The sequence below is a fragment of the Hyaena hyaena genome, unplaced genomic scaffold (assembly GCF_003009895.1).
Source record: "Hyaena hyaena isolate Hyena2069 unplaced genomic scaffold, ASM300989v1 scaffold_14, whole genome shotgun sequence".
NCBI lineage: Eukaryota > Metazoa > Chordata > Mammalia > Carnivora > Hyaenidae > Hyaena > Hyaena hyaena.
The window spans coordinates 5,387,052-5,414,681 of NW_024080646.1; the positions used below are offsets into that span (position 1 = coordinate 5,387,052).

General features: G+C 37.7%; 1 protein-coding gene and 1 pseudogene across 5 annotated transcripts in view; both read right to left on the minus strand.

Moving 5' to 3' along the window:
* Window positions 1–27,630, minus strand: part of GREB1L (GREB1 like retinoic acid receptor coactivator) — a 278,552-nt gene that overhangs the window by 35,093 nt on the left and 215,829 nt on the right. For all 5 annotated transcript variants that reach the window (XM_039218028.1, XM_039218050.1, XM_039218040.1 and 2 more), the window contains 3 exons: window positions 14,902–15,082; window positions 12,657–12,849; window positions 792–925 (listed from right to left, as the gene is read on the minus strand). In XM_039218028.1, the coding sequence (XP_039073959.1) occupies window positions 792–925; window positions 12,657–12,849; window positions 14,902–15,082 (508 nt within the window). The remainder of the gene's footprint in view (window positions 1–791; window positions 926–12,656; window positions 12,850–14,901; window positions 15,083–27,630) is intronic.
* On the minus strand, window positions 3,582–9,141 carry LOC120220735 (annotated as a pseudogene).

Here is a 27,630-nt window from a genome sequence, read left to right on the forward strand (position 1 = left end):
AATGTGTCTCATCAAAAAGAGTCCATCTGCCCCCAACACTGGAAGGTCAGACAGACTATTGCAGTGGAGGGGAGGGAGGGCCCTGTATTAGGTTACGTAAATTCTCATGCCTATGTGATGCTTCGAGTCTATGATTCAAAATCAGAGAGAAAAAAATAGGAAAACTCTTCACTCTTCTGGAGTTTGACCTGGACTTGGGGAACAAAAAGAAAGTAGAAGAGACAGAAAAGTCATGATCTTTAACTCCCAAGGTCAGAGACGAAAGGAGACACACTAGGAACTGAACTCACTTCAATGATTTAATTGCTCATAATTTTTTCCAGTCTATACTCCCAATCTATAAACTAGTAAAGTTTAGTTTTTACTGAGTCATCTAAGGGTACTTGCCTGTGGTGAATAGAGGGGGGAAAGAGGGAAAAATGAAAAAGTGTAGTGTATATGGGGGGCTGGAGGGGGAGGCCACAACTCAGAGGAATGGTTTTTAATCAGCAAATCCCTCTGTCCATCTAATCCCCTGGTAGTAGCAGTAAAGCATGCTTGGGAGATGATTCAGGACATGAAAAGTGTTTCTAAGTCCCACTTTGGGTCGCTAGTTTCCTTTGGTTAGTCTTGGATGATCACAGAAAACCTATATGAGTAAAAGGTCATCTTAGGAGAAGCTATTTTTATTCTGCCTTGCATGTCATCTGCACAGCTGGTGCTCCACAAAACTCCCTGTGACAGTGACACAAGAGACTTTCGGCTATTTTAGATACACAAGTATGGCTAAAGTAAAAGCTGAAGGTCCTTACCTTTCCAAGAGCGTGTTCACCATTTTTTCAAAAGTCTCATCACATCTTAAAAGTGGGCTTGTGATTCCCCACTGTAGAGACTTACTATATTCATTTAGGCCGAAGTACAGCTTCTCCTCACAGCTCATGTCCTCCTGATTCAAAACAGAGGAAAATCCAGTGAGGAGATGATACAATGTGTCTTATTCTCTAGGGATGGGGAGAAATCCCTGCAATATATTATTTCCTGGAAGGTTAAAAAATTGTGAACAAGTTTATACCAAACTAAAAAGCTTCTGCACAGCAAAGGAAGCCTCAACAAAATGAAAAGACAACCTATATAGCACAGGAGAAATATTTACAAATCATATATCTGATATGGGGTTAATATCCAAAACATATTTTAAAAACTCACATAACTCAATAGCAAAAAACCCAAACAGTCCAATTTAAAGACAGGCAGAGGAACTGAATAGACATTTTTCTAAAGAAGACATGCACATGGCCAACAGGTACGTAAATAGGTGGTCAATACCACTAATCATCAGGGAAATGCAAATCAGAGTAAGGATCTAATGTATAACAACATGGTGACTATTATACTGAAATATCACTTCACACCTGTTTGATTTTTTTTTTTTTTAATTAAGCTCTAGGTCCTACGTCAGGCTTGAACTCACGACCCCAAGATCAGGAATCTCATGCTCAACTGACTGAGTCAGCCAGGCACCCCACCTCATAGCTGTTGGAATGGCTGTTTATCAAAAGGAAAAAAAGATAATAAGTGTTGGCAAGGATGTGGAGAAAAGCGAACCCTCATGCTTTGTTGGTGGGAGTGTAAGCTGGTACAGCCACCATGGGAAACAATACAGAGGTTCCTCAAATAAATTAAAAATTGATCCACTGATCAATAAATACCCACTTCTGGGTATTTATCTAAAGGAAATGAAAATAGGATATAGAAGAGATACATGCACTCCCATGTTCATTAAGCATTATTCACAATAGCCAGGATATGGAAGCACCTGTCTGCCAATGGATAAATGGATAAGAAAGATGTACATGTATATGTCCACACAATGGAATATTATTCAGCCATGAGAAAGAAGGAAATCCTGAAATCTATGACAGATAGACCTTGAGGGCATTAATGCTAAGTGAAGTAACTTAGAGAAAGACAAACGCTGCATGGTCTCACTCATATTAAGGATCTTAAAAAAAAAAAGTCACTCATAGAAGCAGAGAGTAGAATAGTGGTTGCCAGGGGCTGGCGGGGGGTGGGGGGAATAGGAAGAGGTTGGTAAAAAGGTATAAACTTATAGTTCTAAGTTTATAAAGTTTATACCTTTTTACCAACCTCTTCCTAAAATGAATAAGGTCTGAGGATCTAATGTATAATATAATGACTATAGTTGTTAATGCTATAATTGCCATTTGCTAAGAGAGTAGAAATTAAATGTTCTCACTAAAAATACACATAAATATGTTTATATTTATATATAAATATGTGAGGTAATGGATGTATTAATTAACTAGAAGGAAGGAGTCCTTTCACAATGTATATGTATAAGTGTATCAAATCATCACAATGTACACTTTAAAAATCTTACAAAAAATTTACAAAATTTTAAATTACAAAAAATGAGAACTTACAAAAAAATGAGAGAGAGAGAGGAATAGATAAATCAAGAAACAGACTCTTAAGTATAGAGAACAAACTGGTGGTTGCTAGAGGGAAGGTGAAATTCACCATTTCTTCCACACCTTTTCTTGCCAAGACCACTATTTATGTATTTGTTAATTTGAACCTGAATGATCAGAAAAGCCAGATGACTGATCTCCTTTTTTTTTTTTTTTTAAAGTTTAAAGAGAGAGAGAGAGAGTGCAAGCAGGAGAGGAGCAGAGAGAGAGAGAATCCCAAGCAGGTTCTGCACTGCCAGGGCAGAGCCCAATGCAGGACTTGAGCTCATAAACCATGAGATCATGACCTGAGCTAAAGTTGGATGCTTAGACTGAGCCCCCCAGGCACCACAACTGATCTATTTTTAATCACTTTCATTTGACTTCTATCATTAATAAACTGCCTTAGAATGCAACCTCTTTGCATCTCCTAAAATTGAACATATGTGTTCATTCCCACATATACACCTGATAAAAATACATACCTGTGTCTACTAAAAGGCATGTGCTAGAATGTTTATGGCAGCACTATTGAAATAAATGAATGTAATGGATAAATGAATTGTGGTGCTCACCCAGTTTAATCTATAGACAACAATAAAAATGTTTTATGACTCGTGCAAAATAAAGAAGAATGTCACAAATGATGCTGAGTAAAAGAAGCTATATACAGAAGAATGCATACTGCATGATTCCATTTATATCAAGTTCAAAACTGGGCAAACCAAATGTAGGGTGGAAGAGGCCAAAAGACTGTTACCCTTTGGAGGGCAGTGCCTGTCTTCTGGGATAGTGGTAACGTTCTATTTCCTCATCTTGGGTGCTGATTCTAAAGGTGCTTTCAGTTTGTGAAAATTCATTATGTTGTACATTACATTGTTAGTATAAAAATAAAAGAAATATGTACATTCTGATAATAAAATTGACTCTTGAACAACATAAGTTTGAACTGCATAGGTCCCCTTACACAGGGTTTTGTTTTGTTTTGTTTTCTGAAAAAAGCTTTATTGTTTCCATTTGGTTCAGAGCTTGGTGGAGGACTTCAGGGGGTTTAAAAAGCTGCCTAGTGGCTGCAGGGAGAGGCTCAGGCAGAAGTCCTGACATCCGGTGGGATGCACCGGATGTCATCCCTCAAAAGCCATTGAGCTCCAAAGGCTCCTGGTTATCATGCTTGAAAATGAGCCTTTTGAAGAGATACTCATCCAGCCTAGCTTTGGGGGCCAGTGAGTCAGGTGGTTGTCTAACTTCTTGATGAGTTTCACCTCCTCATCTAGGAAGTGGTTATCCAGGAAGTCACAGAGATGGGAATTTGTGTGGGCAGAACTCAGAACATGCAGATCCAGAAGGGCCTGCTCCAGATTCTTCTCCAGGACCATGCAATCCAGGATTTTACCCCACTCATCTTGACAGGGCTTCTCCACACCCTGGAAAAGGGCATGGCTGCCATGCTGATTTTGTATCTTTAAGAGGCTCTTGGCCCACATGGTCAAGGTTGGAATAGAAGCCCAGAGACACATAGGTGTTGGACCCCTGCAGATACATGTTGACCAGGAAGTTGAAGGCAGTCTCCACCTTGGAGGAATCATTCTGACAAATCCAGGAACTCGTGGCTGATTGGCAATAAGGAGCTAAACTCAAAAACTGGTGTTAGCTACTACTGGAGGCAGAGGGTGGTAAGAAGATGGTTCTGGAGGTTGCAATTGGAAAAGAGGTTGGAGGGTGGGTGGAGGCAGGAAGAAAGGGCATCCCTGGGTCTGTTATGTCTAAACGCTGATGAAACAAGAAACAGATCTGCAGGATTGGCAGTCCTTCTACCTATAAGGAGATTTTTCACAGTACAGTACTATGAATGTAGTTTCTCTTCCTTATGATTGTCTTTTTTTTCTTAGTATATTGTCAAGTTGGTTTCCATATAACACCCAGTGCTCATCCCAAAAGTGCCCTCCTCCATGCCCATCACCCCCCTTCCTCTCTTCCCCACCCCTATCAGCCCTCAATTTGTTCTCAGCACTCAAGAGTCTCTCATGGTTTGCCTACCTCCCTCTCCCCAGCTACTTTTCCCCTTCTTATTCCCCATGGTCCTCTGTTAAGTTCCTCCTAATCCACCTATACGTGCAAACATATGGTATCTGTCCTTCTCTGCCTGACTTATTTCGTTCAGCGTAACACCCTCAAGTTCCATCCATGTTGCTACACATGGCCAGATTTCATTCTTTCTCATTGCCATGTAGTATTCCATTGTATAGATAAACCACATCTTCTTGATCCACTTATCAGTTGATGGACTATTAGGCTCTTTCCATGTTTTGGCTATTGTTGAGAGTGCTGCTATGAACATTGGGTATATGTGCCCCCATGGATCAGCAATCCTGTATCCCTTGGGTAAATTCCTAGCAGTGCTATTGCTGGGTCATAGGGGAGTTCTATAGTTAATTTTTTGAGGAACCTCCACTCTGTTTCCCAGAGGGGCTCCGCCAGTTTACATTCCCATCAATAGTGCAGGAGGGTGCTTGTTTCTCCACATCCTCACCAGCATCTAGAGTCTCCTGATTTGTTCATTTTAGCCACTCTGACCAGCATGAAGTGGTATCTCCATGTGGTTCTGATTTGTATTTCCCTGATGATGAGTGATGCTGAGCATCATTTCATGTGTCTGTTTAGCCATCTGGATGTCCTCTTTGGACAAGTGTCAGTTCATGTCTTCTGCCCATTACTTCACTGGATTATTTGTTTTTTGGTGGAGTTTAGTGAGTTCCTTATAGAGGATACTAGCCCTTTATCTGATATGTCATTTGCAACTATCTTTTCCCATTCCTTCGGTTGCCTTTAGTTTTATTGATTGTTTCCTTTGCCGTGCAAAAGCTTTTTATCTTGATGAGGTCCCAATAGTTCATTTTTGCTCTTGATTCCCTTGCCTTTGGGAATGTGTCAAGTAAGAAATTGCTGAGGTTGAGGTCAAGGAGGTTGTTTCCTGCTTTCTCCTCTAAGGTTTTGATAGTTTCCTGTCTCACGTTCAGGTCCCTTATCCATTTTGAGTTTATTTTTGTGTATGGTGTGAGAAAATGATCTAGTTTCATTCTTCTGCATGTTGCTGTCCAGTTCTCCCAGCACCATCTGTTAAAGAGGCTTTTTTCCATTGGATACTCTTTCCTGCTTCGTCAAAGATTAGTTGGCCATATATTTGTGGGTCCAATTCTGAGTTCTCTCTTCTATTCCATTAGTCTATGTGTCTGTTTTTGTGCCACCTTATGGTTTTCTTAATGTTTTCTTTTCTCTAGCTTACTTTATTGTAATAATACATTATATAACAACATAACATGCAAAATAGGTGTTAAGTGACTGTTTGTGTTATTGGTAAGGCTTCCGGTCAACAGCAAGCCATTAGTAGTCAAGTTTTGGAAGGGTCAAAATTATATGTGAATTTTCAACTGAGCAGGGGTGGGTGCTTCTGAACCCTGTGTTGTTCAAGACTCAACCATATTTTTAATAACACTATGCCCTTACTCTCCTACACTGTTGGTGGGAATGTAAACTGGTACAGCCCCTCTGGAAAACAGTGTGGAGGTTCCTCAGGAAACTAACAATAGAACTCCCCTATGGCCCAGCAATAGCACTGCTAGGAATTTACCCAAGGGATACAGAAATGCTGAGGCATAGGAGCACATGACCCCAATGTTCATAGCAGCACTCTCCACAATAGCTAAAACATGGAAAGAGCCTAAGTGTCCATCAACAGACGAATGGATCAAGAAGATGTGGTTTATCTATACCATGGAATACTACATGGCAATGAGAAACAATGAAATCTGGCCATGTGTAGCAACATGGATGGACCTTGAGGGTGTTATGCTGAGCGAAATAAGTCAGGCAGAGAAGGACAAATACCATATGTTTGCACGTATAGGAGGATTAGGAGGAACTTGACGGAGGACCAAGGGGGAGAAGAAGGGCGGAAATGGTGGGGGAAAGGGAGAGAGGCAAACCATGAGAGACTCTTGAATGCTGACAAAAACCAAGGACTGATGGATGTAGGGGGGAGAGGGGGATGGGCATGGAGGAGGGCACTTTGGGGATGAGCACTGAGTGTTATGTAGAAACTAATTTGACAATAAACTATTTGAAAAAAAAAATCATTAATGTCTTTGTAATAAGTGTAAACTTTGCCAGCCTAGGAATTCAAGCCTCCACGTGTATATTTCCAAGTTTCTTTTCATTCTCCTTGTATTCTCTGAAAAATCCCTTTGTTTCCTCCTCTTTGGTGCTGCCTGAGTATTCTGCTGCCAGAAGAGCCCATGCATCAGTCTGTCTGCTCCTTCCTTCCTCTCTTGTAAGGCCCATCTGCTGTGCTCTTTCCATATGGCCTTTCCTAATGCTCTCAAATAGATGGGACTTCTCCCTCTTTTCGATCCCCAGAGCATTTTGATCTTTTAAAATTGTCTTATTCCAGGGGGTGCTTGGGTGACTCAGTTGGTTAAGCTTCTGACTTCAGCTCAGGTCCTGATCTCATAGTTCGTAGGCTACCTACTGACAGCCCAAAGCCTGGAGCCTGTTTCAGATTGTGTCTTCCTCTCTCTCTGCTCCTCCTCCACTCACACTCTGTCTCTCTTTGTCTCTCAAAAATAAATAAATGTTAAATTTTTAAAAATTTTATAAAATGGTCTTATTCCAGTCTATTGTTTTGTAAATAAAAATTGTATATATTTGGGGTACCTGGGTGACTCAGTTGGTTAAGTGGCCAACTTCGGCTCAGGTCATGATCTCACAGTTTGTGAGTTCAAGCCCTGTATCAGGCTTTGTGCTGATAGCTCAGAGCCTGGAGCCTGCTTAGAATTCTGTGTCTCCCTCTCTGTCGGCTCCACCTCTGCTTGTACTCAGTCTCTGTCTCTCAAAAATTAATAAACATTAAAAATATTGTATATATTCAAGGTATACAACTTGATATTTTTTCTTTCTTGAAATTGATATATAATTGACATGTAACACTGCATTAGTTTTCAGGGGTACAACATAATGATTCTATTTATGTACAGGCATACCTTGGAGATTTGAAGGTTTGTTTCTAGACTACCACAATAAACAGGTATTACAATCAAATTAGTCAAATGAATTTTTTGGTTTCTCTCTACATACAAAAGTTATGTGTACACTGTATTGTAGTCTATTAAGTGTACAATAGCATTATGTCTAAAAAAGCAATGTAAATGCCTTAATTAAAAGATACTTTATTGCTTAAAAATGCTAACATCATCTGAACTTGCAGCAAATCATAATCTTTTTGCCAGTGGAGGGTCTTGCCTTGATGTTGATGGTTGCTGACTGATTTGGGTAGTGGTTGTTGAAGGCTGGGGTGGCTGTGGCAATTTCTTAACACAAGACAACAATGAAATTTGCTGCATTGAATGACTCTTTCCTTCATGAGTGGTTTCTCTTTAGCAAGTGATGCTGTTTGATAGCATTTTGCCCACAGTAGAACTTCTTTCAAAATTGGAGTCAATCCTCTCAAACCCTGCCACTTCTTTATCAACTAAGTTCATGTAATATTCTAAATCCTTTGTTGTCATTTCAACAATCTCCACAGCATCTTCACCAGGAGTAGTTTCCTTCTTAAGAAACCACTTCCTTTGCTCACCCATCAGAAGCAACTCCTCATCCATGCAATTTTTATCATGAGATTGCAACATTTCATTCTCATCTTCAGGCTCCACTTTTAAATTTAGTTCTCTTGTTATTTCTACCACATCTGTAGTGACTTTCTCCACAGAAGTCTTGAACCCCTCAAAGTCATCCACAGGGGTTGAAATCAACTTCTTCCAAACTCCTGGTAATGTTGATATTTTGACTTCTTCCCATGAATCATGAATGCTCTTAATCACCTAGAATGGTGAATCCTTTCCAGAATGTTTTCAACTAACTTTGCCCATATCCGTCAGAGGAATCACTGTCTATGGCAACTCTAGCCTTATGAAATGTGTTTTCCTAAATTATAAGAAGTTACTCCTTGACCCATGGGCTGCAAAATGGATGTTGTGTTAGTAGTCATGAAAACCACATTCATCTCATTGTACATCTCCATCAGAGCTCTTAGGTTACCAATATGCATTGTCAACGAGCAGTAATATTTTGAAAGGAATCTTTTTTTTTCTGAGCAGTAGGTCTCATCAGTGGGCTTAAAATATTCAGTCAACCATCTTGTAAACTGATGTGCTGTCAACCAGGCTTTGTTGTTCCATTTATAGAACACAGACAGAGTAGATTTAGCATGATTCTTCAGGGCCCTAGGATTTTCAGAATGGTCAATGAGCACTGGCTTCAACTTCAAGTCACCAGCTGCAGTAGGCCCTAACAAGAGAGTCAGCCTGTACTTTGAAGTTTGAAGCCAGGCATTGACTTCTCTCTAGCTATGAAGTCCTAGAAGGCATTTTCTTCCAATTGATGGCTGTTCCATCTACATTGAAAATTTGTTTCATGTAGCCACCTTCATTGATAATCTTCTAGATCTTTTGTATAGCTTGATGCAGCTTCTATATCAGCACTTGCTGTTGTACCCTGCACTGTGATGTTATGCAGAAGAGTTTTTTTTCCCCTAAAACTTTATGATCTAACTTCTGTTAGCTTCCAATTTTTCTTCTGCAGCTTCCTCACCTCTCTCAGTCTTCCCAGAATTGGAGAGAGCTAGGGCATTGGTCTGCATTAGGCTTTGGCTTAAGGGAATGTTGTGGCTGATATGATCTTCTATCCAGATCACTCAAACTTTCTCCATATCAGCAATAGGGCTGCTTTACTTTCTTATCATTCATGTGTTCACTGGGTTAGCACTTTTTTTGAGAAAGAGAGAAATAGAGAGAGAGAGAGAGCAAGAGCCAGCGATAGGGAGGGGCAGAGGAGGAGGGAAAGAGAATCTTAAGCAGTCTCCATGTCCAGCACAGAGCCCAATGCAGGGCTTGATCTCATGACCCTGAGATTGGGAACTGAACTGAAATCAAGAGTCAGATGCTTAACTGACTAACCCCACCAGGTGCCCCTGGGTTAGCACTTTTAATTTCCTTCAAGAACTTTTCCTTTGTATTCATAACACGGCTGTTTGGAGCAAGAGGCCTAGCTTTCAGCCTGTGTCAGCTTTTGACTTGCCTTCTTCACTAAACTTAATCTTATGTTTAGCTTTTGATTTAAAGTGAGAGATGTACAACTCTTCCCATTGCTTGAACACTTAGAGGCCATTGTACAATTATTGATTGGCCTAATGGCAATATTGTTGTGTACCCAGGAATAGGGAGGCCTGTGGCAAGGGAGAGAGAGGGGAATGGCCAATTGGAGCAGTTAGAACACACATTTATCAATTAAGTTCACATTCTTACATGGGTGTGGTTTGTGACACTGCAAAACAATTACAATAGTAACATCAAAGATCAATGATTATAGATCACCATAACAAGCATATAACAAATACAAGTTATTATTATATAACAAGTATAATAATAATGAAAAAATTTGAAATATTGTAAGAATTACCAAAATGTGACAGAGAGACACAAAGTGAGCAAATGTTGTTCGAAAAAATGGCACCAATAGACTTCCTTGATGCAGGATCACCACAAATCTTCATTTTGTAAAAATGAAATATCTGCAAAGTATAATAAAGCAAAGCACAACAAAACAAGGTATGCCTATATATGTGTGCTATATATATATGTATATAAATGATCACCACAGGAAGTCCAGTTAATATCCGTCAGCACATACAGTTACTATTCTTTTTTCTGGTGATGTGAACTTCTAAGGCTTACTCTCTTTGCAACTTTAAAATATACCATACAGTATTAACTGTAGTCATCATGTGGTACATTACATCTCCAGGACTTACTTATTTTATAACTGAATGTTTGTATCTTTTGATCCCATTTACCCATTTCATCCACTGCCTACCCTTGCCTCTGGCAAATACTGATCTCTTTTCCCTATGTATATCTTATTCTACTTTTTTTTTTCTTTTTTATTTCTAGAAGAGAGAGAGAGAGAGAGAGAGAGCGTGAGCAGGGGAGGGTCAGAGAGAGAGGGAGTCACAGACTGAAACAGGCTCCAGGCTCTGAGCTGGCAGTCAGCACAGAGCCCGAAGCGGGGCTCGAACCCACGAACCGCGAGATCATGACCTAAGCGAAAGTCGGACGCTTAACCGACTAAGCCACCCAGGCGCCCCTATCTTATTCTACTTTGGATAATAGTGACTTTGATATGTACTTTGCTTTCTCCTTTACTTTTATTTTATTTATTTATTTTTAAATGTTTATTTATTTTTGAAAGAGAGAGACAGAGAGACAAGAAGAGGAGGGGCAGAGAGAGTGGGAGACACAGAATCTGAAGCAGGCTCCAGGCTCTGACCTGTCAACACAGAGCCTGACATGGGGTTCCAACTCACCAACCATGAGATCATGACCTGAGCCAAAGTAGGACGCCTAACTGACTGAGCCACCCAGGGGCCCCTTTGCTTTCTCTTTTAAATGGTCAGTTCCCTTTGTGTTCTTGGAAAGATGAAACATAAGCCCACAAGTGCTCACTATTTTTTAAATTGAATTACTCTGCTTTTCTCAATATTTTCTTTTTGAGGATGTTGGTTTCAGGATAACAAAAGGAGGTTAATGGTTAGGAGCTTCTCCCTAATGTGTAAGGGTGTTGTTGAACTTAGATTCAAGTTCAAAGTTTTTATCTTTTTTCTATGTTGATCTCAATTTCACAGTGATGATTTAATTTTTTTTTTTAAATTTTAGAGAGAGAATGCAAGTGGCAAAGAGAGGTAAAGGGAGAGAGGGAGAGAATTCCAAGCATTTTCCACACTCAATGTGGAGCCCAACATGGGGCTCCATCCCATGACCCTGGGATCATGACCTGAGCTGAAATCAAGAGTCAGATGCTCAACTGACTGAGCCAAGGCACCTCATAGGGATGATTTTTTTTTTAATGTGTTTTGTTTTTTTTGAGAGAGAGAGAGAGCAAGCATGAGCAGGGGAGGGCCTGGGGGAGGGGTTGGGGACAGAGGATCCAAAACTGGCTCTGTGCTGACAGAGGCAAGCCCGATATGGTGCTCAGACCCACAAACCATGAGATCATGACCTGTGCCAAAGTCAGATACTCAACTGATGAGCCACTCAGGCGTCTCTGAATAAATGTTATTCTTATATAAGACATATCTGGCATCTTTTACTTAAACATGCTTATTGTAAAATATCTATTATGTTTAATATTTTTTAATTTTTAATTTTTTAAAGTTTATTTAATTTGAGAGAGAAAGAGTGCACAAGTAAGGGAGGGACAGAGAGAGAGGGAAAGAGAAAGAATCCCTAGCAGGCTCCACATTGTTAGCACAGAGCCTGTCGTGGGGCTTTAACCCATGAACCATGAGACCATGATCCAAGCAGAAACCAAGAGTCAAACTCTCAACTGACTTAGCCACCCAGGCATCCCCGCCATGTTTAATATTTTTTAAGCAAAGGATCCACTGCTTAATGGCTAATCTTCCTTTGTTTTTTATGAAACACTTTTTTCTTTTCTTTGGTAGTATATTTATCATACACTGTATAGGTCATAGAAAATATTTTCCAGGTGTTAGGGATTGGAGCGCCACCCTCCCAAATACAGTCTTGAATATGTATAACCTTAAGAGGGTGCTCTCAACACATTAAGTATTACTGAGTAATTTAAAGTAACACTATCATAATCTTCTGTTTTAACCAAAAGTCTTAGAACTGATGACAAGAAAAAAAATCCAGTGGTTGGAGGAACACGAGCATAATTTATAGTCACACAGATCATTAAGACTGAAGCATGACAGAGAAACTATTCAAAAGGATAATATATTTCCAACTCTCAGATTGAAAATAATGGTTTAAAGGCACAAAGATAATCCAGACTGCTGGTGACTGTATAAGATAATATCACATTTGGGGGGGGTGACTATATAGGATGGACTATTTTGTATCTGTATGATAACCTCAAATAGAACAACATAATTAGATTTATTTTGGACACTACTCACTAGTTTTTAGTCTTATAATAATTGTAATCACATGGAACTTTTAGGAGATAAAGCTTTATGCTATATTTTTAAACTCTTGTGCTATTTTACAAAGCCATGACTGTATTTTATTACAATATTCTGCTCCCTGGGGAACTGAGAATAATGACTATGTATCAGATAGCAGAACAGAGACTCACCATGTTGTCCAGTTGTATCCAGTGAACCTCATTGCTGGAGCTGATTCGAGACTGTTGAGTCTGTAGTGTGTACGGGAAGGAGCTAACCTGGAGCACCAGCAGGTTGAAAGCTTCCAGAACTTCTCTGCAGTTAATGACTCTATCAGCCAATCCATGACTAGGTTCACCATGTGACAAAGAGCCCGAAATGACACTGCAGAAATATTGAAAGTCACGTTAATAATTTAACAGATTAGATTCAGAAACAGACATCAAAATGGAGATAATGTTTTAGTTTTTATTTTTCTAGTTTTTTTAAATTGTGAACAGGAGTAGAGGCAACCAACATTTAATTTGAAGGAGTAACAATTATACTCCTTCTTACCACTTCAGACAGATTTCAAAGATATTTTTTTCCCCTTTTTCAGTCTGCCCCTGATATACCTCCAAGTGTCACTCAGTTCTACAGGCCAAGGATATCTAAATACGTAGTTGAGATGGATCACTTTGGTCTGAAAGCTCATCTGAATGAGTTTCTCCATCAAAACATGATGCTTGTAACTGTGCAATCATCAGTACCCCAGAGAGGCCCCCAAACTGAAAGGGATCCCCCCTTGTGTTAATGCCACTATTCTTCCTCTGTTGAGGATGTTAGACTATGAGGAGGTTGCAGAAGGGCCTCCTACCCCTCAGCATGAATGAAGGAAATTTTTATATCTGAATCATTTTCAATTATGTTCAATTTGAATATACCAGGTTGCTATGCAGCCTCAAAACCACATATGTTTTTTTTGTCAAAGAAATAATCTCAGTGCCATGGGGAATTAAATATACAGAGATCCGATACACATCCTCAGAGCTACTACTCCAAACTTTCAAAGATAAGGAATATCAGGTCACTGAGCTATTTCTGCTCATAGAACATTAGGAGCAACTGAAGAGCATCTGGGCAAAGTCTGTTTCCTTGTTTCCTTGTTTGTTTCCTTCCTTCCTTCCTTTCCTCCCTCCCTCCCTCCCTCCCTTCCTCCCTCCCTCCCTCCCTTCGCTCCCTCTCTCCTTCCTTCCTTCCCTCTTTTCCTTCCCTCCCTCCTTCCTTCCTTCTAAATCTAACATCATATTTATACATACATATGACTCTAGAGTTCAGACTATGGAGTGCCAAAAACATTCTGGCTTTAGAACAAGTGCTTTTGCAATTCTGACATTTCTACAACACACTCCAAATCTTTCATATTCTCAACCTCAGTGCATTCTGATGAAAGGAAAATCTATAAACATCTATGATGCCTGAACTTGCCTTTTAAACTCATAGGATCAAAGATATCTCCTAACAGTAATTACTGTAATTATTGTAATTTGGTTGGGAGCCAAACTAATACCATCGTGCCGCATTTCCTCTCTTTTCACTGTAAGCCAAACTAAGAAACAGGATATTCTCTTGTTTAAACTGGTAAATTGGGGAATGTTTCAGATCTGCTCTCAGGTTTTTTAAAATTATTTTTTAAAGCTTAGGTATCATTTTTTTTAGTAATCTCTACACCCAACATGGGGCTCAAACTCACAACCCTAAGATCAAGAGTCATATGCTCCTCTGACTGAGCCAGCCAGGCACCCCTGCTCTGAAATCTTTAAGTGGCATCTTTACTGCTGTTAAGGGTATATGAACAGAGAGAAAGGCAAGGAAGAGGAGAAACAAAGAGAAGAGGAAGGAGGAAAAAAAAGGTAAAGAACTAGAAGGGCAGAGAAAGGAAAGCATATGGCCCTTCTAGGAGCTCATTAACTCCACTCTCCCTGCTGCTGCCCTTTCTCTGAGGCCTCTGAGTTCCACAATGCCCTGAAGACAGCTTTTTAACAGGAATTTTTAAAATGTTTATTTATTTTTGAGAGAGAGAGAATGGACAAGTGACGGGGGTGGGGGGGGAGGGAGGCGGGCAAAGGATCCAAAGCAGGCTCTAAGCTGTCAGCGTAGGGCCTGATGTGGGGCTTGAACTCACAGTGAGATCGTGACCTGAACCAAAGTCAGTTGCTCATTTGATTGAGCCACCCAGGTGCCCCTTAATGGGGATTTCTAAATTCACTTGCAGTATAGTTAAAATGAAGTCAACACTAAGTTGGTAGGGAAAGTTGAAAGAACAGGGCAAGAGTAGGAATAAGTTACCAATAAGAAGATGCCAAGTGTTAGGGTCTCTGGGCTTTTCAGGAATTTATGACAAAACCATTCCTGTGCTAGAAGAAACACTATATTTGCTCACTCTGAAGCAATCACCTCGTTAGTTCCACATGGGAGTTGTCATGAACTAGCACAAACAGTGTGTACGGGTTCTGTTTTACCCTTCTCATAAAAACTTCAAACTTGGTTTGAATCTCATTGTCTAGACGAACAACATATTTCTCTGCTCTTTGATAAGCTGTCCCATTTTCCTCCAGACCCAAGTCTACAAGGACACCTGCCAAGAAGAAAAAAAGAGTTTATCTTTTCACATGCATATATATAAATGAGATAAATGAAAGTTCAATGTCAACTGATATACTGGGTAGTAACTATATAGAGAGATTTACAGAGCAGATATTTTTTTCCTTTTGTATATTTCCCACCACAATTTTGAGGAGTAAATATTAGATTTTCTTTTCTTTAGAACACCCTACCCCATGTCCTACACCTCACACAGAGGATAACATGGAATGATCTGATACATTAGCTAGAAGCAGTCCAATGTATGAGGCCTCTGTCTAATTAAATCCTATTTATAGTGAAGTGCTGCTGCTAATAGCTACTAAAGGTCACTCAGAGCTACAGCTCTTAGCCAAATTAATATATTCACATAAGCCTTCTTTATCCAAAATTTAGCAACAAAACATATATTAAAAAAGGATAATAACATGAGATGTCCAAAAAAAGCACAACTAGACTGTGGGCTTTTTTTGGTAGTATTTTACTCATTTGATATAGTGACAGTTTTGCACAGTATTTAGAGTATGGGCAGTCCTCCATGAGTGTTGGATTATGTAACAAACTCATAAAATGAACTGAATTACCCAGGATTACTAAATTCTCAAAATGTAAGAAATGGAAACTTCAGTACTGTATCGTTATCTCTGTCTATAATATAATTACTTCTACATTCAAACATCTAAATAGTTTGAGGCACATGAAGGTGTTGGGATAATCAATTAAAACAACAAACCCTCCTTTCAAATGAAGAGACGAAATGATAATTAAGTGAGGTGAAGGATGTGTCAACTAACCTTACTGTGATAAACATTTCACAATATATATAGATATCAAGTCATTAAGGTATGCACTGTATAACCTTAAACTTACACAATGTTATATGGCAATTATATCTCAACAAATCTGGGAAAAAGCCCCCAAACCAAGGGTAAACCCCTCTTCCAGACTCTTAGCTGCATGATGGGAGGGCTAAGGCCCCTGAGATGAGAGCCTTGTGACCCAAGCCCACTCCAACAAGGAGAAGGAACCAGAAGACTGATTAGGGGTTAGATATGCCACAGGGCCCCTGAGGACCAGCCTGGGATCCAAGGGCTAGAAGATATCTAGTTAGCATCCAATTATCAGTATACTCACTAGCCACAACTATGTGGGAAAAAAATTAAAATTAAAAAGAAGAAACAAGTTAAATTAAGAGACTTTTGTAAATTATGATGACTTATTTTTGTTTATCTAGCTTTTCTTTTCAGATAAAATCAGCTCAGTTAACAACTACATACAATTAGCATCTAGATGCTGTAATAGTAATAGCTCTAAATGGTATAAAGAAAATAGGAAAAATGTCTTACCATATGAAAAATTCATCATACAAGACAAGGTGAGCAGAAAGTTCATTTCTCTTTCAAACGTTTTTCATGAGAAGCCTTTACCCAGACATTGATTTCAATTTCCACCCAAATGTAGCCAGATGTTATTGTGACTATATCCAAAAGCAATCAGTCAAACATTTAATATGGTGAGTATTCTGATTTTTTGAAAGTGGATTGCTTGTAAAATCCATTTGACATTCTATAGTGATTATTGAGCATCCACTATGTATCAGGAACTATGTCAGATACTGTGCTAGGCATGGGGATACATAGGAGAGCAAGACTTAACCTCATGGAGTTTATGATGGAGAGGATGGATAATTTTGACAAGTGTTATGAGGAGAGACAAGTACTATGGGATAGAGGAGGTGAGCAGAGAGAAAACCTACTTAATTTCTGGGGTGTTTCTGTTTCCTTATCTGTAAAATGGGGAGAGGAGTGACAGCTGAAAATTAGTCTGTATTTCCTAAGTTTATCCCTAGTAAATAAGCAGTGCAAGTTAATAGTAACTTAATATGAAAAGGTCTTAAATAATCCATAAAGAATAAAAATATTCCTTATGGATAATTAAGAGCTGACTACACTTCAAAATAAGTGAATAAAGACCTTTGACAGGTCAATTTCATACATGCCCTAATGGAAAGACAAAATTCCATGAATCTAAGAGGTTTACTTAGATATTATATGTGTATTAGTGCATAACTATACAACCATCTGGCTCTGCAGTGGTGCATCTGGGTGGGGAGCAGGCACATTAGAGGTATTTGAGTTTTTAATTTCTAACTGGGCATTTTTAGTAAGGAATCCTTACCTTTAAAGTTTGTTTTAGACTTGCTTTTATTTTTAAGTTTTGTTTCTTTCCTGGTTATGAAAGTGATAGATACTCATCTTGGAAAAACTGGAAAGTATAGAGATATATTAAAAAGAAAAATTTATCCATATTTCTTTAACTCAAAATAAGCTACTGTAAACATTTCTTTGCATTCCTTCCTGAGTCTTAGCCTATGCATTGTGCTACCTAGAATTTTGTGATCGTATATCCTGATATTTTTCACTTGTAACTATAAAATAAGAAACAAAACTATCATTATTTACTAATAGTATGTCTGTGTAGAAAACATAATCATCCACAGATAAATCAAATAAATAAGAATTTGGTTAAAGTGATGATGGAGTCAGAATCAGTTTATAAAAATTAGTTGTATTTGTATACACTAGCTGCAAACAGTTAAGAAGTATATATTTAAAAAAATTTACAATAACATAAAAAATATTAAGTATCTATAAATAGTCTTATAAAAGGTGTATAAGATCTTTATGGCGAAAATGATGAAACTCTTAATAACATTAAAGAAGACCTAAATAGAACTATATCATAAAATATAGTTACAAATAAATTCTCAAATTTATCTAGAGATATAGTGTAATTCCATTAAAAATTCTAACAGTTTTTTTACCTTGAAAAATTATTTAAAAATGTATATGGCAGGGGCGCCCGGGTGGCTTAGTCGGTTAAGCGTCCGACTTTCTCTCAGGTCATGATCTCGCGGTTCGTGGGTTCGAGCCCCGCGTCGGCCTCTGTGCTGACTGCCAGCTCAGAGCCTGGAGCCTGTTTCAGTCTGTGACTCCCTCTCTCTCTGACCCTCCCCTGCTCACGCTGTCTCTCCCTCTCCCTCTCTCTCTCTCTCCTAGAAATAAATAAAACATTAAAAAAAAATGTATATGGCAGAGCAAAGGACCAAGAATAGTCAAGACAGTCCTAAAATAGAAACAGTGGGAGAGATTTGCCTTCCCAGAGACTAAGACTAAGAATTATAGAGCTGTATTTAAAAAAAATGTTTTTTAATGTTTTATTTACTTCTGAGAGAGAGAAAGAGAGACAGCATGATCAGGGGAGGGTCAGAGAGAGAGGGAGATACAGAATCTGAAACAGGCTCCAGGCTCTGAGCTGACTATCAGCACAGAGCCCGACGCGGGGCTCAAACCCATGAACTGCGAGATCATGACCTAAGCTAAAGTTAGATGCTTAACCGGCTGAGCTACCCAGGCACCCCTATAGAGCTGTATTAATAAGGCAAAGTGGTTTTGGCACTGGGATAGACCCCAGAGAGACGCCCATACATATGGAAATCTTGTTAATAGTAAAGCTTGCATGGCAGATCAGTGGTAAAAGCATGGGATCTTTAATAACTGATGAAGAACCAAGAAATTATATTGGATCTTACATTACCCCATATGTAAGAAAAAAAAAGTCATGTGGATAAAAACTGAAATGTAAAAGACAAAACTCTAAAACTTTTAAATGACAATATAGAGAAAAACTGTAATGAACTCATAGAGGATTTCTTAAGCACAAAAGCCCAGAGGATAGATAAATTAAACTAAAGAACTTCTCTTCACCAAAGACATTACAAATAAAATGACAAGACTCCTAAAGCCATAACAAGTACTACTAATGAAACATTTGTATTCAGAATACATACATTACTCCTACACACCCAAGAGAAAATGAGCAAAAAAATTGAAGAAACACTTCCTAAAAGAAAAAAACCCAGAGGCTATTTAAAATATAAAAAGATATTCAACTTCATTAGAAATAAGAAAAATACAAATTAAAACTATAATATCAAATTAAAGATTTTAAAACAATATGATTGTAAGAAAGAAGTTGATGGAAAAAATTCATATGTATCTCTTCATTTCTACAAAAGAAATGCAGAAGACAGACCATAAACTAAAGAGATTGATTACTTATAGGTGAGTAAGTGGAAAAGAGGTAGAAAGAAAAGGAGAATGGGAACAGGGTGGGTATCAGGAGGGATAGATACTTCTCTGAATATACCATTTTCTATAGTTTTGGCTCTTAGAAGCATAGCAATAAACAAAACCAACCAAGGATAAGGGCAGGGGGTGCAGAGATAGGCAAAATGGAATCCAAACAGTAACAAATGAAACCTAATATAGCCACACTGAATGGGGATAAGAATGAGAAGAACAAACATGAATAAAGCAAATCAGTGGTTTGGCTGGATACTATAATACTAAAGACAAAAAAGTTATACTTAAAAACTTTAGTTCTGAATCTGTTTCTCACAGGGGTATGGGTTAGTAATTGTATAACTGCTAAAAAAAAAAAATCAAGTGAATATACTGTAGATAATGAGAACTAGATCTACCACGCCATCAGAGAAAGAAGTTACAAATAAAGAAAGAGGAAAGATTAAAATGAGCCCTGTGGTGTTCATACATCAGTACAAACTCATATTTTAAAATATAGATATATAGGTAGACATAGAAATAAAGAGGCGTGTAGGGGTGTGTGTGTGTGCATGCACACGTGCACACATATATGTTAATAAACATACATACATTTCCTACCTCTGTCTGCTGAGTAAGCCCAGGGACAATGGCACTCCAGTAACAATAAGCATAGTTAGCCTAGAGTTTGCTTTCCAAGTAGCATTCTTCAATAAGAAGAATCAGAGAGTTCCTTGGAGAAGAGTTTAACTCAAGGTTTGGGGCAGAGAATTAAAAGTAACTTTGGAATATCTGTGGTTCCAAGAAATAAGGAAGTACATGAAAACGGATAGTAACGTATTAAAAGAACACAGGCAATGAAGACATTAATTATAACAGACACTCTGATGGGGAATGTTGATAATGAGAGATCCCATGTATATGAGGGGGCAAGGAGTATATAGGAAATCTCTGTGCCTTCCCTTCAATTTGGCTGTGAACTTAAAGCTGCTCTAAAACCATAGTCTTTTTTAAATTTTTTTTTTATTTTTGAGAGAAAGTGAGAGAGAAAGAGAGAGAGAGCATGAGCAGGGGAGGAACGGAGAGAAGGAGACACAGAATCCGAAGCAGGCTACAGGCTCTAAGCCATCAGCACAGAGCCTGATGGGGGTCCTGAACCCAAGAAACGTGAGATCATGACCTGAGCTGAAGTCAGATGCTCAACCGACCGAGTCACCACCCAGCCGCCCCTAAAAACATAGTCTTTAAAAAGAAAAAAGACACAAGAGCCTAACTAACAGGGCTCCCAATGACCAAAGCAAGAAAACTTGGGATCAAAATAAATAATGATATTGTTGGAAATGACCCATAGAATAAGTGTTCACAAATCCCTGCTGCTTAAAGTAAAAGTGGAGGAAGAGCTCCTTATAAAAGGATTCAGTTAATAAATTCCCAATAATAAGTGTAGGAAAAATGGTAGAAATGCAAAATCATCATTATGCAGATACCATAAGCTGCAGGCAGAATCCACTGATGGATGCTAAAATTCATGACTGAAGGTCTATTAGCAAAATGCCAGAGTATTATCCCAATATTTTTTTTATCAACTACCAAAAGCTACAGAGTAATTGTACAGTGGAGAAACCTGGCAGACACCACTTAATCAAGTGATCAATGTTAACATCACCCATTGGGCATATCAACATCAAGTTTCCCATACACTGAGAAGGACACAATATTACTTTTGTGGTCTTCTTGACAAATACACACATCCTCATTCTAATTGTGAGAGAACATCAGACATTCCCAAATTGAAAGAGTTCATACAAAACAACTGGCTAGTATTTGCCAAAAGTGTTAAGGTCATACAAAACAATGAAAGAGTAAAGAAGTGTCACATTTGCAGGAGGCTAAGAGGACATAATAATTGCATGCAACGTGGGATTCTACATTAGATCCTGACGCAGAAAAATGACATTAGGGAAAACTGACAAGGTCTTTAGTTAAGAGTATTGTTTCAGGATTGATTTTCTCCTTTGATAACGGCACTGTAGTTATGTAAGTTGCCAACTTTAAGAGAAGGTGGTGAAGGGCATATGTGAACTCCCTACTATTTTTAAGCAAGTTTACTAAGATATAGTTCATATACAATTCACTCATTTATAATGTACATTTCAATAGCTTTTAGTATATTCACAAACAACAATCACTACAATCAATTTTAGAACATTTTCATGACTGCCAAATGAAAGCCCATACCTTTTCACCATCATCCCTTAATTCCTCCTTGAGTCCTCCAGCCCTTAAGCAATCACCAATATATTTTCTCTATGGACTTACTTACTCTGAACATTTAATACAAATGGAATCATAACAATGTATGATCTTGTGTGGCTGTCTTCTTTCACTTGGAGTAATGTTTTCAAGTTTCATCCATGTAGCATACATCAATACTTTATTTCTTTTTGTTACTGAATAACATCCCATTGTATGGATTATCACAGTTTACATTTCCATTCACCATGGACATAATGGACATTTGGACTCTTTCCACTTCTGGGCCATTGTGAAGAATACTGCTATAAAGTTCTGTGTTTAGGTTTATATGTGGACATATATTTTCATTTCCCTCTCACTTCATATCTAGGAGTGGAATTGCTGTATTAACTGGTGATTCTTTGCTTTAACCATTTGAGGAAACGCTAGACTGTTTTTCTAAAGTGGCTATGCCAACCTATAACCAGCAAAGAAACTGAATAGGTAATAAAAAATCTTCCAACAAACAAGAGTCCTAGACTAGATGGCTTCCCAGAGGAATTCTGGCAGACATTTAAAGAAGAGTTAATATCTATTTTTCTCAAACTATTCAAAAAAATAGACACAGAGGGAAACTTCCAAACTCATTCTACGAAGCCAGCATTACCTTGATTCCAAAACCAGACAAAGACCCCACTAAAAAGAATTACAGGCCAATATCTTTGATGAACATAGGTGCAAAAATCCTCAAGATGATATTAGCAAATCAAATTCAACAGTATATTAAATAAATTATTCACCACGATCAAGTGGGACTTATTCCTGGTTGCAAGGGGTGGTTCAATATTCACAAATCAAAAACCACATAAACAAAAGGAAGTATAACAACCATATGATCCTGCCAATAGATGCAGAAAAAGCATTTGACAAAATACAGCATCCATTCTAATAAATACCCTCAACAAAGTAGGGGTAGATGGAACATACCTCAATATCATAAAGGCCATATATGAAAAACCCACAGCTAATATTATCTTCAATGGAGAAAAACTGAGAGCCTTTCCTCCCTTAACATAGTGTTGGAAGTCTCAGCCTCAGCAATCAGACAACAAAAAGAAAGGGTTTTTTCCTGGACTCTCTCATTTCTATCCCATTGACTTTTGGTCTATCCCTATGCCAGTATCACAAAGTCTTGAATACTGCAGCTTTGTATTGTATGAAATTTAGGGTCAGCTTGTTCGTTTCTGCAAAGAAGCCATCTGGGCTTTTGATAGGGAATGCACTGTATCTGTAGATCCATTAAGGAACATTGCTATCTTAAAAATATAATGCCTTCTAATTCATGACCATAGGATGCCTTTCCATTTATTTAGGCCTTTAATCTAATTCAACAATGGTTTCCAAGTTTTACATTTCTTTTGTCAAATATATTCCTAAGTATTTTATTCTTTTTGATGCTGTTATAAATGGAATTGTTTTCTTAATTTCATTTTTGTATTTCTTGTACAATTTTTGTGAATTTTCTGTAGATCTAAAATTATTTTAAAATAAAGTTTAAAAGAAGCATGACCATATCAAATATTTTCAACTGAAATACATACATTATCACTGGGAATGTAAATACAACCACTTAGGAAAAAAGAACTAGCATTATTTGGTAAAGTTTATATACATAATCTAGGCCATAATTCTACTCTAAAAGACACTCCTTTATTTGAGTACCAGAACTGTTTGAAAAAGTAAAAAAAAAAAAAAAATAGAAACAACTCAAATTTATAGCAGCAGTAAAATTATTTTTTAAAATGTGTGATATATTCACATAATAGAATACTACAAAGCAATAAAATGAATGAATTACAATTACACATAACAGGATCAATCTCAGGGATAGGATATAATGTTGACTATAAAAAGTAAATTGTAGACAAATGCATAGAGTTCCCTTTACAAAAAGGTCTAAAGAATGTGAAATTTAACAATATATTGTTTAGGAGTTATATTGTTTATATGAATTAATAGAATTAATATATTATTTAGGAGTTAGCAAAACTATAAATAAGAGAATAATAAGGAGAAAACTCAGAATAATGGTTACCTTTGAAAGAAGAGAAACATTAGCATTAGAGAGGGAAACAAGAGTCTTCAATGTTCCTTATTTTAATGGGTACATAAATGTTTACTATCTTGTGATTTTTAATACCTTTTATAAATTTTATAAATTTGATTTACTCAATATTTAAAACTTCTTAAAATGGAAGAATGCAAATATCCATCCATCTTTTAGAAATGATTTGAAAACATTAATAACCATATTAATTCAATATGATGGATATATCATCAATAAAATGTGACTATTTTCTCTTCATTTTCTATTTTGACTATTATAGAAAAGTTGAAAGACTAGTCAATACCCTTTAATTAGATTTACCAGGTGTTAGTATTTTGCTGCATTTGTTTTTTCTATTTATTGCCTTTTACTGTTATTGCTAAATAATTTGGTAGTAACATCATAAAATTCACCCCTAAACACTTCAATTGGCATTTCATAAAAGCAAAGGCAGTCTCCTACATAACTTTATTACCTCCTAGGAATTAACCTATCATTAGTATAATATTCTCTAATACCTACCCCACATTTGCATTTCACTAATTGTCCCAGGGCTGTTTTTGTCTTTTATGTTTTTTAGATCTCAGATCCAATCAAGAATTAAGTATTGCTCTTGGTTTCCATGTTTCTTTATTCTTTATAATTAGAAAAGCTTCCTGCCTTTTTTTCTCATTGGTCTTTTCATTGGTATTTTTTTTTTTTATGCAGGCTAATTGTTTTGTAGTATGCCAAATAATCTGAATTTGTCTGGTATTGTCCTTGTGATTAAATTCAGGTTAAACATTTTTAACAATGATACCTCGTAGATGACATTGTTCATAATGTCAGTTTGTCCCATAAGTGGAGATGGCAAAGTTTGATTACTTGGTTACGGTAGTACCTACTGCCAAACTTCTCCATTGTAAAGATACATTTCCTTTGTGTAATTTTTAATATGTGGGATGACACTTTGAGACCGTGTGAATATTTGTTCCCAAATGACATTTTACTTAATGGTTTTAGTATCCTTTGATGATATTTGTTATAATCAATAATTATACTAGTAGTGCAAAGCAGAGATTTTCTAATTCTATATTTTTTCCTGCCATTATTACCTGGTACTCTTTTGTAAAGAAGGGCTTGCCCCCAACCCCTCACATCTCCTGACCCTTTAATTTTTTTTAGTATTACTATGGATTCATGGATTTTAAAAAATTTAATAGGTTATAACCCATTAGCATCATTTCTTTTGATACTCAAAATTACCAAATTTGGCTATTAAATGCCTCATCAAGTAGGCTGCTATGTCCTTTTGAAATGTCCTCATCAATCTTTGAATACTTTATCACTTTCTAACAAAATTCCAAATTGTTCCCACCTCAGAGCTGAGACAGTGGAGAATGGTATTTATAAGCCAAAATCTAGATGCTAAGTGTACATACTGTACTGAGATTCACTGTTTTTAAGACCTTTCAGCGCAAAGAGTTAGGAAACATTTTAAATATTTTTCAAATTATAAGTTCACACTTATATCCAATTTAAATCTAAAAGGAATGTTTCCCCATTCCATATTTGAGACTTTTTTTTCATGTGAAAACCCTCGTGTTCAACATTCAAATATTTACTTATTTGTTCTACCCTGTGATATACACAAAATAGTTTTAAAATCATCAACACCACTCTCAACAACATACTGATTAAAATTCAAAATTTATTTGTAATTCTTGGGGCGCCTGGGTGGCTTAGTCGGTTAAGCGTCCGACTTTCGCTTAGGTCATGATCTCACAGTTCGTGGGTTTGAGTTTATTTATTTTCAGAGAGAGAGAGAAAGAGAGCTCATACGAATGGGGGAGAGCAGAGAGGGAGAGGGAGAGATAATCACAAGCAGGCTCCATGCTCTCAGCACAGAGCCAGACATGGGGCTCCATCTCATGGCCCTGGGATCGTGACTTGAGCCTAAGTCAAAAGTCAGACACTCAACTGACTGAGCCACCCAGGTACCCTGAAAGTTAAAATTCTATAAAAAGCTATACTCATCTCATCCCTGTCTCTTCTACCTGATATAGGCCAACGGTTTCATTAGCTTTTGGTTTAGCCTTCATGTTTTGTTTTGTTTTTCAGAAATATGCAGAGTGTGGAATTTGAAGATGGTCAGCACTGCTATGAAAAGGCTGGTCTCAGAAATGTCACCTTCTGTCTTCTTGATAACATCTTTATCACAGTTATAAAGGATTAAATACAAATTTATACTCTAATAAATTATAAGCAAATCTGGCACATTTTTCCAAATCCACAATAAAAAATGGACATCAGCATTCAATGGACCCTTCTGGGGTATTGAAGGTGGCCCTGAGAAATTCAGGGTCATGTCTGCTTAAATAATAAACCTTACACTTAACATGAATAAAAATTTAGAAGGCATCAGTAACTCCTCTTATTTTATAACCTTTTGCAACTCATTGAGTTCTGGAATAGAGCCAGTGGTGAATGGGAATCACTGTGTTCCCTAAAGGTGATTATCTGAAGTTGGGGGGCACCACAGGCAGTGACTCATTCACAAACATCTTCCATAGAAATAACCAAGTTGAAAGGTCCCTGGAAAGGAAACATGTTAGATGTCCAAGAATAAACGCACCAAGTCTGTAATATTTTATGAGCACCAGCATCAAAGGCCTTTCCACAAACGTGGAAAATCTGAACGAGTTTCCAGCACCCATCATTAGAAGGAGCTAATCAGCCTGAATATCACATCAAACTGATAATGTGCAGGTAGGGGTGCTTGGGTGGCTCAGTCAGTTAAACATCTGACTTTGGCTCAGATCATAATCTCACAGTTCGTGGGTTTGAGCCCCGCATCGAGCTCTATGCTGACAGCTCAGAATCTGGAGCCCACTTTGGATTCTATGTCTCCCTCTCTCTCTACCCCTCCCCTGCTCATGCTGTCTCTCTCCATCTCTCAAAAATGAATAAATGTTAAAAAAAGTGCAGATATCATTAAAGATGATCCAGTACTCAAACTAATGCCCTACTACACTGCCTGTTGGTATGGAGAAAACCATGCATCTGACTTGTACACACTTATCCCTTGATTTTTATAAATTTTTAATGTTGATTTGAGAGAGAGAGAAAGAGAGCACGCATGTGTGTGTGCAAGCAGGGGGAGGGGCAGAGAGGGGGAGAGAGAAAATCTCTGCGTTGACAGCACAGAACCTGAAGTGGGGCTCAATCTCACAAACCGTGAGATCATGACCTGAGCTGAAATCAAGAGTTGGATGCTTAAGCAACTGAGCCACCCAGCCAAATCTTGATGCTTTTTAACAAAGAAGTTTACTTCTAAATTTTTTATTTCTTGCTTTTCTCATCAGGAATATTCTAAACAAAAATACAACTACTCTATTTTAGCTGTTTATCTTTTCTGTGGATGGAATTTATTTCTCCAAAGTTTTGGTATGCAAAAATATTCCACTGCTTAAGAGAAAATGAAAATCAAGAAAATACTAAATCATTAGAGCATGCTGAGTTTTTAAGTGTTATTGTAACAATGGGCATTCCTTCACCCTGGCAATCTTTTTCCAGCAGATAAATAATCTTGAATTGAAACAGCTGGTTAAAATCCCTGCTGATTGTTTTCAGGGCTCACTGCATTGGGTTCCTTTGTCCTTTTGTGGCCCAGCTGGCTCCCTTCTGTTCTCCTCTGGAAGAGGATTCTTTAATATGGGTTTGGTGGAAACTTGTCTGTGTAAGTCTTAACTACTGTGCAGTTTGAATGCAGCACTTGAACTGTACAAGAACAGAATTCTGAACACACAGATACAACTTCAGAGCCCTGTGTGACTGACAGACACACACTTAAGGCTTCTACTTGTAGCCAAAGCAGATTAAACATAGGTTTAATGACCAAGTAAGATTTTGCCAAGAGGACTACCCCAAATCTCAAATATTGTTTCTATGTCTTCCTTGTAAAATACATTTTAATTTTAAAGTTCAGTTCAACAAAATGTTACCAAAAATTCAGTTTAACAAATATTAAGTGTCTGCTGTCCCATCCATAAACATAGATGTTCCCTGAATATTTTACTTTCCAGTTTTGGAGAAAGA